Consider the following 16241-nt stretch of genomic DNA (forward strand, 5'->3'; position numbering starts at 1 on the left):
GCGCACCACCACTATGTGGAACCAGCTGCCCACAGAAGTATTTCCGAACCAATTCGACTTAAGGTCCTTCAAGAAAAGAGCGTACCAATTCTTGAAAGGCCGGCAACGCACTTGCGAGCCTTCTGGCATTGTGAGTGTCCATGGGCGGAGGTATCACTTAACATCAGGTGAGCCTCCTGCCCGTTTGCCTCCTATTAAATAAAAAAAAAAAAAATGAAACAATCACAGTCGCCCTAATTGGAACCCTGCAATGCTAACTTATTTACTACGAAAAAACTTACTGATTCAAGTAGCGGCCGTTGTATTTAAACCCAAGAAATATCATTGTTATCCTTCCCCGTGTAGATCACATAGCTTGTAACTATACAAAGTCGCTATCCAGCGATCATCTTAACTGTTGTGTTTATCGTGATCTAACTCACTTGCCATCTGGGCCGTGACCACGCAAATTAATGAGACCCTAAATACGTGCTCCTAATATTATTTTAATTTACTTTACATTTTAAAATATGCTATAAAATTAGACCGTAAAGTTATTTAAAGTAATTACTTATATTATATCAAGATAGATTTACCACTTTATTGCCAGTTCTTCTCTTCCGTTCTATGCCCTTGATTTGAGAACTGTCAGTAAATGTAAAATTAGAAGCATTTAATGTATGTTTCTTTTTTGACGTTTATATTGTGTTACCTATATGAATAAATAATTTTTGCCTTTTGACTGATTTTCACCTTTTAGCCATAATCATAATAAACAAAATACCATCTGTATCACCTCGACGTCCGTCGTTCCACAACTGAGCGTTTTTTAAAGCAGTTTTTGGCACACACCACTATGTGGAACCAGCTGCCCACTGAAGTATTTCCGAACAAAAAAAGAGCGTACCCATTCATGAAAGGCCGGCAACGCACTTGCGAGCCTTCTGGCAATGTGAGTGTTCATGGGTGGCGGTCTCAAATAACATCAGGTGAGCCTCAGGCCCATTTGCCTCCTATTACATAAAAAAAATCCTATTCAAACAATGTTTGGTTTGGGTTCAAGAGCACGGACGGCTGATTTAAGTGAGTCTTCGTAAGGAGTAGTTTTGTTCTAGTAAAAAGATTATTAACCCGACAACTGACAAGCCTACCACCCAGAATTTAAAATTAAATGCCTCATTTAAAAACGAATACCACCCATAGAGCTATCACATTGACAACTGACATGTCAAGATATCTCTCCCAGCTGTCATGTTAACTTGACATGTAATGAATGCGTACCACAGACAATTATAAAGGCGGTAACTATGTATTATGTTTGAATAATTCTACATGATTACCGAATAAATTACATGTGATTACTTCTTTACAAACGAAATGTTTTGTTAGGAATGAAATAAAAGAACCATATATTTTTTACATTTTATAATTCTCTGGTAAAATACGCTTTAAGTGTACATAAAGGATTATACAAAATTGAAACCATTAAAAAATATTGCAAATACGAACTACGAACCTACCCATTATGTAGTTGAAACCTTTAATCATTAATTAGTATTACAACAATTAGTGCATTTCTTAATGCCTTCTTGGTCGAAGGAAATGCAAACACAACCCTCTCCTGTAGCAATGCAATAACAGACCTTATTTTGACCGTCTAAAGAACATTTACAGTCCATGCATTTCTTGACTTCACCTTTCCCGTCATCGCAGGCACAGATACAACCTTTATCAGTACAACAACCATCCTTGGTTGTCGCCTTAGATGAGCACTTGCAGTCCTCACATCTCTTAAGCCCACCTGGTTCATCATTACAGACGCAAAGGCATTTTCCACCTTCAATCGCGATACAGAAGCAGCCATCTTTATCGCATCCAGACTTGGAATTACATTTACAGTCCTTGCATTTCTTGACTTCCCCTTTTCCATCATCGCAGGCACAGTTACAACCTGTATCAGTACAACAAGCATCTTTGGTTGACGCCTTAGATGAGCACTTGCAGTCCTGACATGTCTTAAGCCCTCCTGTTCCATCTTTACAGATGCAAATACATTTTCCACCTTCAATGGCGATACAGAAGCAGCCATCTTTATCGCATCCAGACTTGGAATTACATTTACAGTCCTTGCATTTCTTGACTTCCCCTTTTCCATCATCGCAGGCACAGTTACAACCTTTATCAGTACAACAACTATCCTTGGTTGACGCCTGAGAAGAGCACTTGCAGTCCTCACATCTCTTAAGCCCTCCTGTTCCATCTTTACAGATGCAAATGCATTTTCCATCATCAATGGCGATACAGAAGCAGCCATCTTTATCGCATCCAGACTTGGAATTACATTCGCAGTCCTTGCATTTCTTGACTTCACCTTTTCCGTCATCGCAGGCACAGATACAACCTTTATCAGTACAACAACCATCTTTGGTTGACGCCTTAGACGAGCACTTGCAGTCGTCACATCTCTTTAACCCTCCTTTTTTATCTTTACAGATGCAAATGCATGTTCCATCTCCGATTGCGAGACAGAAGCAGCCATCTTTATCGCTTACGGACTTGGAATTACATTTACAGTCGTTGCATTTGTTTATTCCACCTTTATCAGTACAACAAGCACCCTCGGTTGACGCCTTAGACGAGCACTTGCAGCCCTCACATGTCTTAAGCCCTCCTGTTCCATCTTTACAGATGCAAATACATTTTCCACCTTCAATGGCGATACAGAAGCAGCCATCTTTATCGCATCCAGACTTGGAATTACATTTACAGTCCTTGCATTTCTTGACTTCCCCTTTTCCATCATCGCAGGCACAGTTACAACCTTTATCAGTACAACAACCATCCATAGTTGACGCCTTAGACGAGCACTTGCAGTCGTCACATCTCTTAAACCCTCCTTTTTCATCTCTACAGATGCAAATACATTTTCCACCTTCAATAGAAATACCGAAGCAGCCATCCTTATCGCATCCAGGCTTGTAATTACATTTACAGTCCTTGCATTTCTTGACTTCCCCTTTTCCATCATCGCAGGCACAGTTACAACCTTTATCAGTACAACAACCATCGCATTTCTTTATTAACCCACCTTCTCTCCGAACACAAAGAATCTTTGCGCCATTGGTTGTGAATGCTGTACACTTTGTGCATGCACATTTGACGATATTATCTTTACCGTCAAGGCATACATTAATGGCATCTTTTCCTTCGGTTGGAATACAAATGCAGCCGTTGTTGCATTGCATGCTAGTGGTTTCCTTCACAGACTTTGAAGCAGACATGTTGGCAAATTCTGAAATGAAAAACGAATAATATACGATACCATTTCATCAACAATTTTAATATCTTATGTGTAGAGTAAGCAGCCTGTCCTGTCTAGTAATCAATTTATATACAGTCTTATACACACTGCTACAACGTTTCACTTTTGTCATGGGGTCAAGCAATTATTTCTATAGTATAGTAAAATAATAATTTGCAATTATTTCAAATGATAAAATGTGTTTGTAATATAATAATACCACTTATTATAATTTATATATTGCAAAGCAATAAATATTTTATCAAGACCCACTGAGCAACACATCAGATATGAATAGTATAATAAAATTAGTTTAATTAATTTATAATTTATTTAACAATCATCTCGTTCAAAGAAATAGATGATATTGCACAAAAATCAAAATAATATTGTTAATAATAACGAAAGTATACGATTAGTAGGAAACTTATTATTACACAAAATAATACTCACTGTGTTTTCCTCCGTATGTTGTAATAGCTGATATCTCTTGTGACGAAGTGATAGCAGGTGATAAGGGAAGCGCGGTTATATAGTATTAAATCCTCCGTGTGCAAAGTACCGTGCGCACTTCGGGTGCAAACGCCGTGTGAATATGACAATAGGGTGACTCATCAATTTATGATAAATGGAAGATTTTTTAAATTGATAAGTAATGACGAAATATTGTCTATAATTCAGAAATGTAAGAAAATAGATAAATTTAGAATGTTTTGTAATATAATAATTAATAGATAATTAAAATCATCAAACATTTTATTTGACTCGATTTAAACGAAATAACTATGTACATGTCACCACTACCCAGTTGTGATAAATTTATTTAAGTTCTATTCTCTATAGATGTTCATAGAAACTGTGAATGTATTTGTGCAGTTTTAACCATCAATTCGTCTCTTTCTTTTAAAGCTAAATATTAATTTGAGTGAAGAAGTCGATAGAGTGGTTTAGTTTTAAATATCATACGAAGTAACATTTATCCATACTAATATTAAATTTGTGAGTATGTAGAGAATAATCTCAGAAACTACTGGACCGATTAAAAATTCCTTCGCCATAAGAATGCTACTATATTGATTTGCTATCTAGTAGCTTAACAATATCATATATACACAGACGGTAATAAAATCAATACATGAATGTATGGAATTAAACAGAATGGAATTTATTTATTCTTGTTTACTATAACAAGAATAAAAATTAACAATATGAAGCATTAAATAAGGAATTTAAAAAGTTAATTTTAAATTTTGTTGCATGTTAATAATTTCAAGGCCAGCATCGCCCACGATCGGCTTTAGCAAAAATGTGATCAGGGTCTTCGAAAGGCCGAAATTACATAATTGTATGTTCTGATGTCGATCCGTTTTGAAAACGTACGAAGTATTTAGTAATTACTTATGAGTAGAGCAGACCACTTATTACTTAAAAGAAGAAGCATAAATTATAAGGATTCTTATGAGAGATTTGTGAATATGAGATAGACAGAAAAGAGGCCTCCTATTCATGACCTAAACACCCGGTTAGATTATGGAAATAAACCTTGTATATTATTGGTAATTGGGTAACTTGTAGAAGTTGCGTAGTATAAAAATTGCAAGATTCGCCTTTGTAGTTCTCCGTAGTTCGTTTTTTAGGGTCTTCTTTAGGAGGCATTCTACGTGTAGGAGATAGCTTAGTAGCGACAAGAACGAGCGAGAAAATCTTGTGTATGAAATTCCATTAAAATATTCTGTTAATTAAGTACAAATAAATAATTTTGTAAAAAAAGGATAAAATATGAACATTTAAAATAACAAAATGGATTGGACCTACTGGAAAGAGTTACTTACAAATGACGTTATAGAACTAGCTTGTTTTTGTTTTACAAAATGTTTGTAAGGAGCTGCAACCATTACACCATGTCCCATGTGACATTTTAAATAATTAATAATAATACACTTTACTAATACTAAGCAATGTAAACTAACCAATTGTTGAATGGATTCATTAATAAAACTTCAATGAATAAACGACTTATTTATTATATTAATAAATAAGTACTTTTTCCCATCCAAAACTATGGACAAAAACACATAATATTTTAACGAACATTGACGAAATTACACATTTTTTTTGTTTCCTTTAATGTTTGGTTCTCTGGACATACGAGGTTATCATGCTACAGCGACGCTATGCAGATATCGCAAAAGGTACTAATTACATATAGTTTTTATATTCTCTTTAAATACTTTACATATTTATCTTAAATGTCACTTGTACAGGATGTATCGACATTTTTTACATAGTAATGTACTAATTGTCCTCGTTGCGAATAGAATAATTAAATGTTACTTAAGATTTATTCTATACTGTAAACTTGTAGGTATTGAATGTTTCCTACGTGGGTCTCTCTCGAATTAAAAAAAAAAATAACGCTATAACCTTTTTAGGTCTCGGCCTCAGATTTTTTGTATCTGTTCCTTGATCATTTGGTAAACTAATAGGCAAGTAGGTGATCAGCCTTCTGTGCCTGGAGCACGTCGACTTTTTGGGTCTAAGGCAAGCCGGTTTCCTCACGATGTTTTCCTTCACCGTTCGAGCGAATGTTAAATGCGTAAATAGAAAGAAAGTCCATTGGTGCACAGCCGGGGATCGAACCTATGACTTCAGGGATGAGAGTCGCACGCTGTAGCCACTAGGCCAACACTGCTCAATCTTTTCGAATAAAACCAAAAAAAATGTTAATAAGTAATATATTGTCTTTGATTGACATAACCTTTACACATTTAATGAAAAAACTGTTTTTAACGGATTAAAGTTATGTATTATTATTATAAATTTACAATTATTTAACATAATTTTAAATTTATCCGACCACCATTAGTTGTAGTCACCGTGACCACGCACGCTGTAAAGCACGCGAAACGTCGGATAAATTGAAAATTATGTTAAATAATTGTAAATTTATAATAATACATAACTTTAATCCGTTAAAAACAGTTTTTTCATTAAAGGTATAGTATATATTTAAATTAAAGTATAATTTTTATACCCGCAGCCTTTACACATTATCAAATTTATTTTTTACCAATAAAACCATACGTGATCCTTGGTATGTCTCATGGCAGTCTCATCAAAGTAGGTCGAGCCAGTGTCGGGATGGGAACGAGCCAATCTTACTTTCATCGACTCACCTCACGACGTGACCCCGACTTACATTTCGACAGCTCATTGTTTTTATTTTAATTGGGATGATTTCCCAGACATATATTGAAAATAACTCTGGACATAATAATCGAGCTAAAATAATTCATATTTTCCCCGTGGTTTGTATTATATGACATAATGAAAATGAGTGTGACATTTGCATGCCTATTTTTGTGTGGCTCATTGTGCGGATTTTTATAATTAATCGATATAAATGTACCACTTTCTTGCAAATAAATGATTTATTATTATTATTATTTACAGTGTTTGACCCCCTTTCTATAAATAATTATTATAACATATATATTTTTGTTTAACTATAAATATATTAAAAGTATAATATATAATTAAATATATTAAAACTAAATATTATAACAGCGACCTTACAACGTCACGGTTCATTTGTTAATTCATCCTTATGACGTCACAAGATGGCGACAAGGCCTTCGTTATTATGCAGTTAGCATACTTATTACCTATATATATGAGCATAATATATACCTTGATAATATTAAATTGATTAAGTCGTAAATATATTATGATAATAACAAGAATAATTACATATTTTAAACACCTGTTTGCAAGTATCACAAAAAACACGTTTAGCGAAGGAAATAATATTTTTTGCAGAACCGGGAATTTAAGGATTAGTTTATTTTTTTGTGGGTTAAGATTCAAGCGGGCAATTTAAATAAAGTGCTGACCGACGCCCATGGGCGTTAGGTTGGATTTACGTGGGGGTTGACGACCTAAAGACCGTTCCTAAGTCTGAGCAGTCGTCATCTCTACTGGAAGCTGATTCCACAAAAAGGTGGTGCCAGACAGAAAATACCTTAAAAGGCGCTGTGTGTATTTTTAATGGAAAATTGAAAAGAACATTTTTTTGTCCAAATATTAAAATTAGGGTGCTCCTTATCTATAGGAGTATATAATTAGATTACGACCTATTGCAGACTTAACATATATACACGAAAAATTTATAAAAATACGTCAACTGTCAAGTCGTTTCAAATTACAAATATCAAAAGTCAAAAATCATTTATTCAGATAGGTAACACAATGTTCACTTATGAACGTCAAAAAAGAACTGCCAGTTCTCAAATCAAGGGCGTAGAACGGAAGAGAAGAACTCTCCACTCCGCAAAAGTTTTTTTGTTTTATATACATACAGTATATAGATAGTCTTTATTAATATTTTAGGAAAAACAAAATATTGTCATGATCCAAACAAAATCAACTGGTTGCTAATCTAGTTATAAAAGTTTATATTTGCTTTTATTTTTATTTTTTTTTTATGAAAAAGTAATCAATTTTGAAGTTATCTGCTGCATTGTTTGTTATAGCACCATGCGCCTATTTCATTTTAGTATAGTAGTTTTTTTGTTCTAGGTACAGGGCCTTCACACATAATTATCAAATCAATGTATACAAAATACTGAAAAAACTATTTTAAAACAGTAAGTATGGAGTATCTTGCCCATTCTTCTCCATATAAAACCTTTTGGAAGGGGAACTTGTAATTTAGACCTTCAAAAGTGCCTTTTAATAGGCCTAATTGAAATAACTGATTTGACTTTTACATGAAAATACAATACATACAAAGCTCAAAGCACAGTAATATTATTCCGCAAATTCTCCAACAACTAGAAAATCTAATTTCTCGCCTCAACGTCATAATTTAAAGCTAAGAAGCCGGATAACTGGAGGCTAGTTAACTTTTTACATGGTATCATTACATCACCGTTGAAGCAGGATTGTTTTGACACCGCGTTTCCTGACAAATGGTTGTTATTATTAAACAGTTATAATTAAATAATTTCCTGTAACGGAATGTAGCTTGTTACAATTAGATTTGACCTTCGGAGCTGGTTCCATCAGACACGCATTATCTGTAATTTGGAATAGAAATACTGGATTTGTGCGTTTTATTTAATATTTGTACGCAATTGATTTCCTACGTATTGATAATTAAAACAAAAGCAATACTAGATATAGTAATATAATTATAAGTCAAGTAAAATAGTTATATACGTTACGATATAGACTGAACATTTAAGAAGTATTTGCAAAAACTAAATCCGAAATTCACCCTTGCTGTCAAATTCTGGCGGTGATTGAGAGCGCGCATAAGACCGTATATCATTGTTCCACAATAAGACGTGAATCGGAATCTCAGATTGAAAAATGTATAATAGTAGGGGAGCTCAAGCGGGTATTCCGGGATTTTGTACAGCGTGGCAGATTAATATACAAGGAGATACCTTGTACCCGGTTAAGTATATCTACAAAATATGAGCCCCATATATATGGCCGCCCGTTAAGGATAAAGGATCAGATTAGTAAAAACCATCAGACTTTCTCGAGCGCGTCAGATTAAGGTAGGGTAAATTACATGCTAAGATGTGTATATTTCACTAATCTGACAATTTGCACAAACAATTGAACCGCGTGTCATTATCTAACCATTCGGCCTGTAAAGCATAATTCTAAATTTAAAATTCCACTTACAAAAACTGTTGTTAATTTTTCCCAGAATTTCAAATATTAAATCCGAATGAATTTTGACAGCAAAATATGTTAGATTTAAATATCACAGAACAAAACCTATGCATCGCAAATATCGCTTATTTACCCGGGTACTTGGTTACAGCCATTTATGAAGTAAACGTGGGCAGTTAAACGGATCTAACTTCGTTGTGTAATGTCTGTTTGGAATGCAAATAACTAGCAAGACTAGTACTTTCTCCAAACGCCTAATTTCTCTTTTACTGTGGTATTAACTTACTACTTATAAAGTAAAGTTTCAGTAAAACCTTTTACCTAGGTTGATGTACAAGCCCCAATGCGTGGTTCCCTCAAAAACTAAAGAAAAGTACTGTTCCCCTGGAATATGCCCCATTAAAATCAAGTTATCCCTATAATAAGTTTTTCTCTTAACTAGGGTTGCCTGGAAGAGATCGCTTACTAGCGATAAGGCCGCCCGTTGCATCCCTTATAATTTTTATGTATTGTGTTTCTTTCATTTGCAACGAAGGGTAAATAAATAAATAAATAAAAAATAATAGGTTCCGAGAAATTAGTAGACAGAATACATACCTACGTAATTCAAGTGCGTGAAAGTCTACATATTTTTATTCAGCTATATATAGCAATATCACTATAAATGATAACTATAAATGATGATTAATAGTATTATGATTATATTGAGAAAAATAAGAAAAATTGTACGGGAAAGAAATCTTCATAAAAATCACATTAAGGCGAAAAGAAGTTCGCGGGGGCAGCTAGTTAAATTAGTTCGAAACCAAAAAAGCTTTAAAATATATGCTATAAAAACCCACAAAATAATTGAAAATATATAGCCTGAACCAAATACATACATTGTTTTCACGCAACTTAATCAAACGTTGACAAATCATGAATATTAATGAGCGTTGATAAATTAAAGCTAAACTTGACGCCTACAATTTCCTTAAGCAAAGGTTCTAAAGCTTATCTAAAGTCCAAATAGAGAAACCGCTCAAATACACACCAATTATATAACATGAATAATATATTTTTTTTAATAAAACCTTTATTCGTGGCTAATAGGTTGTGACAAAATTCATCTATCTCTAGTCCGTTGAACTCCCTGTGTTGTGGGTAACTAGATAACAATTAGTCAGTAATATATGGTACATGTTTAAAATAGTTGTTAGTGAAAAAAATAGATTTAAAGTCTCTCTCTGATATCGTAGATTCGAGTCCCGGCTGTGCATCAATGGACTTTGTGTCTATGTGCACATTTAATTCTCGTACGGTGTATAAAAATATCGTGAAACCGGCATGCTTTAGACAGTCGATGACATGTGTCAGGCACAGAAGGCTACCCCCTGCTGCTTAAAAGCAAAGATAAATGATTACGAGACTACAGAAATCCGACTTACTTTTTTAACTAATAATATAATGTAGTAATACTTAATAATTAGACGCGTTTTGAAAAATTGATGAGAGTGAAATTTTACTTGCGCGAGCACCGTGATACAAAATTAACAGAATGAAGTTGCCCACGGAAGATGCTACGGCATTGGACATAATTTAAAAACAACATTAGACTAATAATAGAATTTATGTTACACTTAATGTAAGAGAATAATAATAAATATTTGTTTTTTAATTTTTCAAATGTAAACTGAACTTGATTGACTATAATGACTCCTTTTCCAGTCTTTGATTATTTAATTGTAATTAATTATTTGCATGCAACCAAAAACTATTTTTAATAATGCCAAAGAAGTAAAACTTCTTACGCGCGTACATAAGTACACGCACCCTTTTTTTTTATTTATTAGGGCAGGCTGTTAGGCCAGTCGCTAGTCTAAATACTAGGGACACTTCTATATTCTAGGTCTTTCGCAGTAATTTCGGATGAAATGTTTAAATTTAATCATCTTAAGTTAAGGCAGAATTCCATCCGTATCGTGACTTTCCACCATAGACAGACACCACAACTTTATGGCACCAGTTACCATTCCAATTATTTCCGAACCGTAACTACTTACTATAAAGAAGAGCGTACCAGTTCTTTGAACTATTAATTAGACAATAAAAAATTGTCGGTCATCTGTAGAATTCACCCTAAATTGGTGATCTCGACATTTGCGGTTTAAGTGAAAGTGGCCAATCATAAGTTACCTTACAAAGAATATCATTAAAGCACGTACATGAGGTGAAAGTTTTAAAGGCATTTTCGCAAAGCATTCCCGTTCTTCATTCTTGTTTTATACTTCACTTTCATATAGGTGATTTAATTATTGTGTCATCAAATATTGTACCTGAGGATATTTACTTCACTGGTAGCGACACAAAGCGAGCCTTGGCCTCCGAAACTAGAGACCTTTGCCGATCATGCTACCGAATGCCAATCGGCCAATTGGAGGTCATGAAGGCACAAAAAATATTTTGAATCTAATAATAATATGACATGATCGTTGTTCAAATTGAAAATCGTGCCTCGGCAGATTGCATTTTAAAAATATTGTTTCGGGTGTGTTATTAATACTTTTTAAGCATATAAGTTTGTTAGCTGCACAGTAGCGAATTTTCTGTTTATCTAAAAATCTACATGCGAACTGTTATACCCTTAATATGTAGGAGTAATGGCTAACCTCTTGATTATCTAATATGCTAAGTAATCAAGAGGAAAGCATATAAGCATAGCGAGCGGGAGCAGGGTCAGTTCTCATTCGGTATCCATTAAGGTTACACCTCTGTATTCTATTACTATTTCCAAATAAAATCATTTAGTTTTTAAAAAGAGATTTTTAAGTACCCGTATAACATTAAATGGTGGCAGCGGTGGGATACGAAAATCCCCTACCCGAATACGACTCCGAAGTTCCGTATATAAGTATTTCGTGTGTGTTTCAAGTGGTAATTAAATAATAGTTCTATTTGGCCTGTTAAGTGAGTGTAGTAAAGTGTTACAAGTTATATATCTCCAGTGAAGTTATGCTCTTCAAGGTTACTGCAATCATCGTTGCGCTGTAAGTCCCAAACACTTATCAGAGCTCAGAGTTAGGTAGTCTAAGAGACAGTGTATTCTTTTCATTTGTGACTTGTTCATTTTTTATATCTTATTTTGTGTAAAAAATTATATGTCTAAAAACTTAAAAACCGAAGACAGTAGTTCCAACAAAATGTCAGAAATCGACTTAAACATACTACTCAAGTTCATTACTACATTCGATGGGTCACGAGAAAAGTTAGGCCCATTCTTAACAAATTGTCAAAATGCGATGAGTATGGCCACACCATCACAAACCGATGTCCTTTTAAAATATATTCTGAGTAGGCTAGAAGGAAAGGCAGAATCAGCGTGTTCAATTAGAGATTTTAATAAATGGCCTCAACTTGAGGATTTCTTAAAAGCCCAGTTCGGCGATAAGAAACATTATGCATATCTTTTGGCAGACTTACAAGACTGTAAACAGTCTACTAATGAAACCATCAGTCAATATTCCTTGAAGGTGGAGTCATGCCTTTCAAAACTATTGGCTGAAATTAATATCTCGATACCCACAAAGAAAAAAGATGAACTCGTAGGTCGCGTAGCAGCAATGCAAGATTTAGCATTAAACATTTTCACAACCGGCCTTCAGCCACAACTCTCCACAATAGTGAGATGCAAGGACCCATCAACGCTTTCAGAAGCAATTGCTTTTGCGATAGCAGAAGAAAAAATATTGGGTATGACGAATAAAAAACATAACAACATACCACGTCCTAATTCAACACCTAATCGTTTCTCGAGACCAAACTTTTCCTCAAATAATACTGCAAATGTGATAACTTGTAGATATTGCAAGAACATGGGTCATAGTATAGAAAATTGCCGTAAAAGACAATATAATAACAGCCGAAACCCTAATCGTAATTCTAACTCTAATCAAAATCGCAATCAAAACTTTACTCAGAATCGCGCACAACATATTGACACACATTTTAATTACCAGGATAATAATGACGAATATACCTCCCAAGGTAATTTAAACTAAATCGGTTTCCCGAATGGTATCGCCCGGGAAATAAAAATAATAATTTCAAAGCCGATACCAAATTTATTAACGCTGTATCCACTGAATCCTCTGTACGACACAGAAACGCTGTACCCACTGCATCATATAAAAACTCTGTTTCCTCTGCATCATGTAATAACACTACACCCACTGAATCCTCTGCATCACGTAAAAACATTGTATCCACTGCATCATATAAAAACACTGTATCCTCTGCATCATATAAAAACACTGTATCCTCTGCATCATATAAAAAAGCTACATCCGCCGTATCCACTGCATCACATAAAAACACTGTATCCACTGAATCATCTGCATCACGTAAAAACACTGTATCCTCTGCGTCACACAGAAACATCATATCCGCTGTATCCTCTGCATCATACAACAACAGTACATCCGCCGTATCCTCTGCATCATATAGTAATACCGTATTCACTGAACCCTCTGTATCGCGAAGAAACACTGTATCCACTGCATCCTCTGTATCCTCTGTATCCACTGTATCCACTGCATCCTCTGTATCCTCTGTATCCACTGTATCCACTGCATCCTCTGCATCCTCTGTATCCACTGTATCCACTGCATCCTCTGCATCCTCTGTATCAACTGTATCCACTGCATCCTCTGCATCCACTGCATCCTCTGTATCCACTGCATCCTCTGTATCCTCTACATTATGTAGAAACACTGCATCCTCTGTATCCACTGTACCCACTGCATCCTCTATATCCTCTGTATCCTCTACATTAGGTAGAAACACTACAACCTCTAGATCCACTGCATCCTCTGTATCCTCTGTTTCCTCTACATCCGTTGAACCCACTGTGTCCACTGTATCCTCTTTATCCACAGTTCCTAAAACTCTCGCATTTACTGTATCAACTACGTCAACCATTTCTAAACCTATAATGAGCACTATGCCCACTGTTTCACTATTATCAAATGATCTTCCTGAAAAAATATATAAAATTAATACGAATTCTAAAAGATATTTACCTTGTGTTGTATTACGAACCTCTAAATCCTATCAACCTATAAATCTCTTAGTAGACACTGGATCCTCTATATGTTTGCTTAAGCGCTCGTGCCTATCTCAGATTCAAACAATTAATAAAAATAACATAGTTACTATTAAAGGAGTAGATATTAAAGACGAACCAATCCGTAGTCTCGGTACTACAAATCTCAAGTTTCAGGTAGATAAACTTACTATTTCTTACGAGTTTCATATTGTTGAGGAAATATGTCTTCAATATGACGGCATACTAGGCAATGACTTCTTTACAACTTTTGACATGAAAATTAATTATAAAACAGGACACTTAGAAGGACCGGATGGTAATAAAATCAAACTCCACTTTAACGAACCTACTTATGAAATACCTCCTCGATCTGAGACTATTGTAGAATGTTCCGTCGTAAATCCCGAAATTAAAGAAGGCCTTATACTAGATGAATACGTTTCGGACAAATTATTACTCGCAAATTGTATCGTGAAAGTCAAAGAGAATAATAGAGTAAACGTATCCATTGTTAATGTATCAGAAAACCCAATATCACTAAATCCAAATATGTTAATCACTCTGCATCCAATTGAATATCATCCAACATCCAATCTTAAACATCATTTCTCTGAATCTGCTATTGACCGCTCGAGAAGAGTAATTGAATCATTACGCACAGCTCATTTAAATGAAGAAGAATCTAAGTCCCTCTTTGATATTTGTGCCCAATACAGTGATATATTCCATTTCCCAAACGAATCATTGACAGCAACCGACACTCTACAACATGAAATAAATACCGACACAAACAATCCTATAAGTGTAAAAACGTATCGTTTCCCAGAGGCACACAAAAAGGAAGTACAAACACAAGTCGAAAAAATGCTACATCAAGGCATAATTAAGCCATCTTCATCCCCGTGGTCTGCACCTATATGGGTGGTACCTAAGAAAATAGATGCTTCTGGAACTCAAAAATGGAGGATTGTTATTGATTATCGTAAATTAAATGACATCACTATAGGCGATACTTATCCGATACCAAACATCACTGAAATCCTTGATCAATTAGGTAAATCCAAATATTTTACAACTTTAGACTTAAGCTCCGGTTTCCATCAGATAAAGGTAAAATCACAGGACACTAATAAGACGGCATTTAGTGTACCTCAAGGTCATTATGAATTTACTCGTATGCCATTTGGCCTTAAAAATGCACCAGCGACTTTTCAGAGATTAATGAACAACGTGCTAGCTGGTCTTCAAGGTGAACGTTGTTTTGTATATTTAGACGACATAGTAGTGTATTCATATGATTTAAAGTCTCATATTAAAAATCTTAAGTCCGTATTTCAAAAACTTCGAAGTCATAACCTAAAACTACAAGCCGATAAATGTGAATTCCTACGAAAAGAAGTGGGGTATCTAGGCCATATTATTACCGAACATGGTGTGAAACCTGATCCAAAGAAAATCGAAGCTGTACAAAAATTTCCAATTCCCAAATGTGCCAAAGACATTAAGTCATTTTTAGGGCTTGTGTCTTATTATAGACGGTTCATTCCTGATTTTTCCAAGACTGCAAAATTATTAACAAAATTATTAAAGAAAGACACTGAATTCGAATGGAAATTTGAACAACAGCAAGCTTTCGAAATCCTAAAGAGTAAACTCATCTCTCCTCCCATACTAGCATATCCCGATTTTACTCAGCCTTTTATTCTCACCTGCGACGCGTCTAATTATGCCATATCCGCCATTCTATCCCAAGGTCCCGTGGGCAAAGACAGGCCAATAGCTTATTCTTCACGCACCTTAAACAAGGCGGAATGCAATTATAGTGTAACCGAGAAAGAATGTTTAGCAATAGTATTCGGTACTCAAACTTTCCGGCCCTACATCTATGGTCGTCGGTTCACCATAGTCACAGACCATAAGCCCCTCCAATGGCTCTTTAATTGTAAAGATCCTGGTTCCAGACTTGTGCGATGGAGACTAAAGTTGGAAGAGTTTGATTACGAGATAGTTCATAAAAAAGGAAAAATTAACACAAATGCTGATGCATTATCTCGATTTCCGGTAAATCCTATACATACTAATCCCAAATCTCCAAATTCTCTTTTACCAAATATCGATGAAAATTCAAACAATTCTTTAGATGATCAATTTTCTCAATTACCATCTCCTATACCACTTTCTTTCAATGAT

The 16241-nt window shown here is 34.9% G+C and overlaps 3 protein-coding genes across 3 annotated transcripts in view; 2 read left to right on the top strand and 1 right to left on the bottom strand.

Moving 5' to 3' along the window:
- The window catches only part of LOC125057234, a 94828-nt gene that overhangs the window by 19347 nt on the left and 59240 nt on the right, over nt 1-16241 (top strand). The window lies entirely within an intron of this gene.
- Nucleotides 1390-3780, bottom strand: LOC125057233 (balbiani ring protein 3-like). Its single transcript, XM_047660796.1, has 2 exons — nt 3734-3780; nt 1390-3271 (listed from the first exon to the last, which is right to left on the bottom strand). The coding sequence occupies exon 2, from the start codon at nt 3258-3260 to the stop codon at nt 1527-1529; it is 1734 nt and encodes a 577-aa protein (XP_047516752.1). The 5' UTR covers nt 3261-3271; nt 3734-3780; the 3' UTR covers nt 1390-1526.
- LOC125057484 (uncharacterized serine-rich protein C215.13-like) lies at nt 11960-14355 on the top strand. Its single transcript, XM_047661207.1, has 3 exons — nt 11960-11994; nt 13109-13904; nt 14347-14355. The coding sequence occupies exons 1-3, from the start codon at nt 11960-11962 to the stop codon at nt 14353-14355; spliced, it is 840 nt and encodes a 279-aa protein (XP_047517163.1).

The sequence above is a fragment of the Pieris napi genome, chromosome 16, assembly GCF_905475465.1.
Source record: "Pieris napi chromosome 16, ilPieNapi1.2, whole genome shotgun sequence".
Lineage (NCBI taxonomy): Eukaryota > Metazoa > Arthropoda > Insecta > Lepidoptera > Pieridae > Pieris > Pieris napi.

What these genes read in the sequence shown, in the direction of transcription:
- LOC125057233 (XM_047660796.1), bottom strand. Translation starts at nt 3,260, where the DNA reads ATGTCTGCTTCAAAGTCTGTGAAGGAAACCACTAGCATGCAATGCAAC.
- LOC125057484 (XM_047661207.1), top strand. Translation starts at nt 11,960, where the DNA reads ATGCTCTTCAAGGTTACTGCAATCATCGTTGCGCT. An exon ending in ACTGCAATCATCGTTGCGCT is followed by an intron (nt 11,995 to 13,108) that starts GTAAGTCCCAAA and finishes TGTACGACACAG; the next exon opens with AAACGCTGTACCCACTGCAT.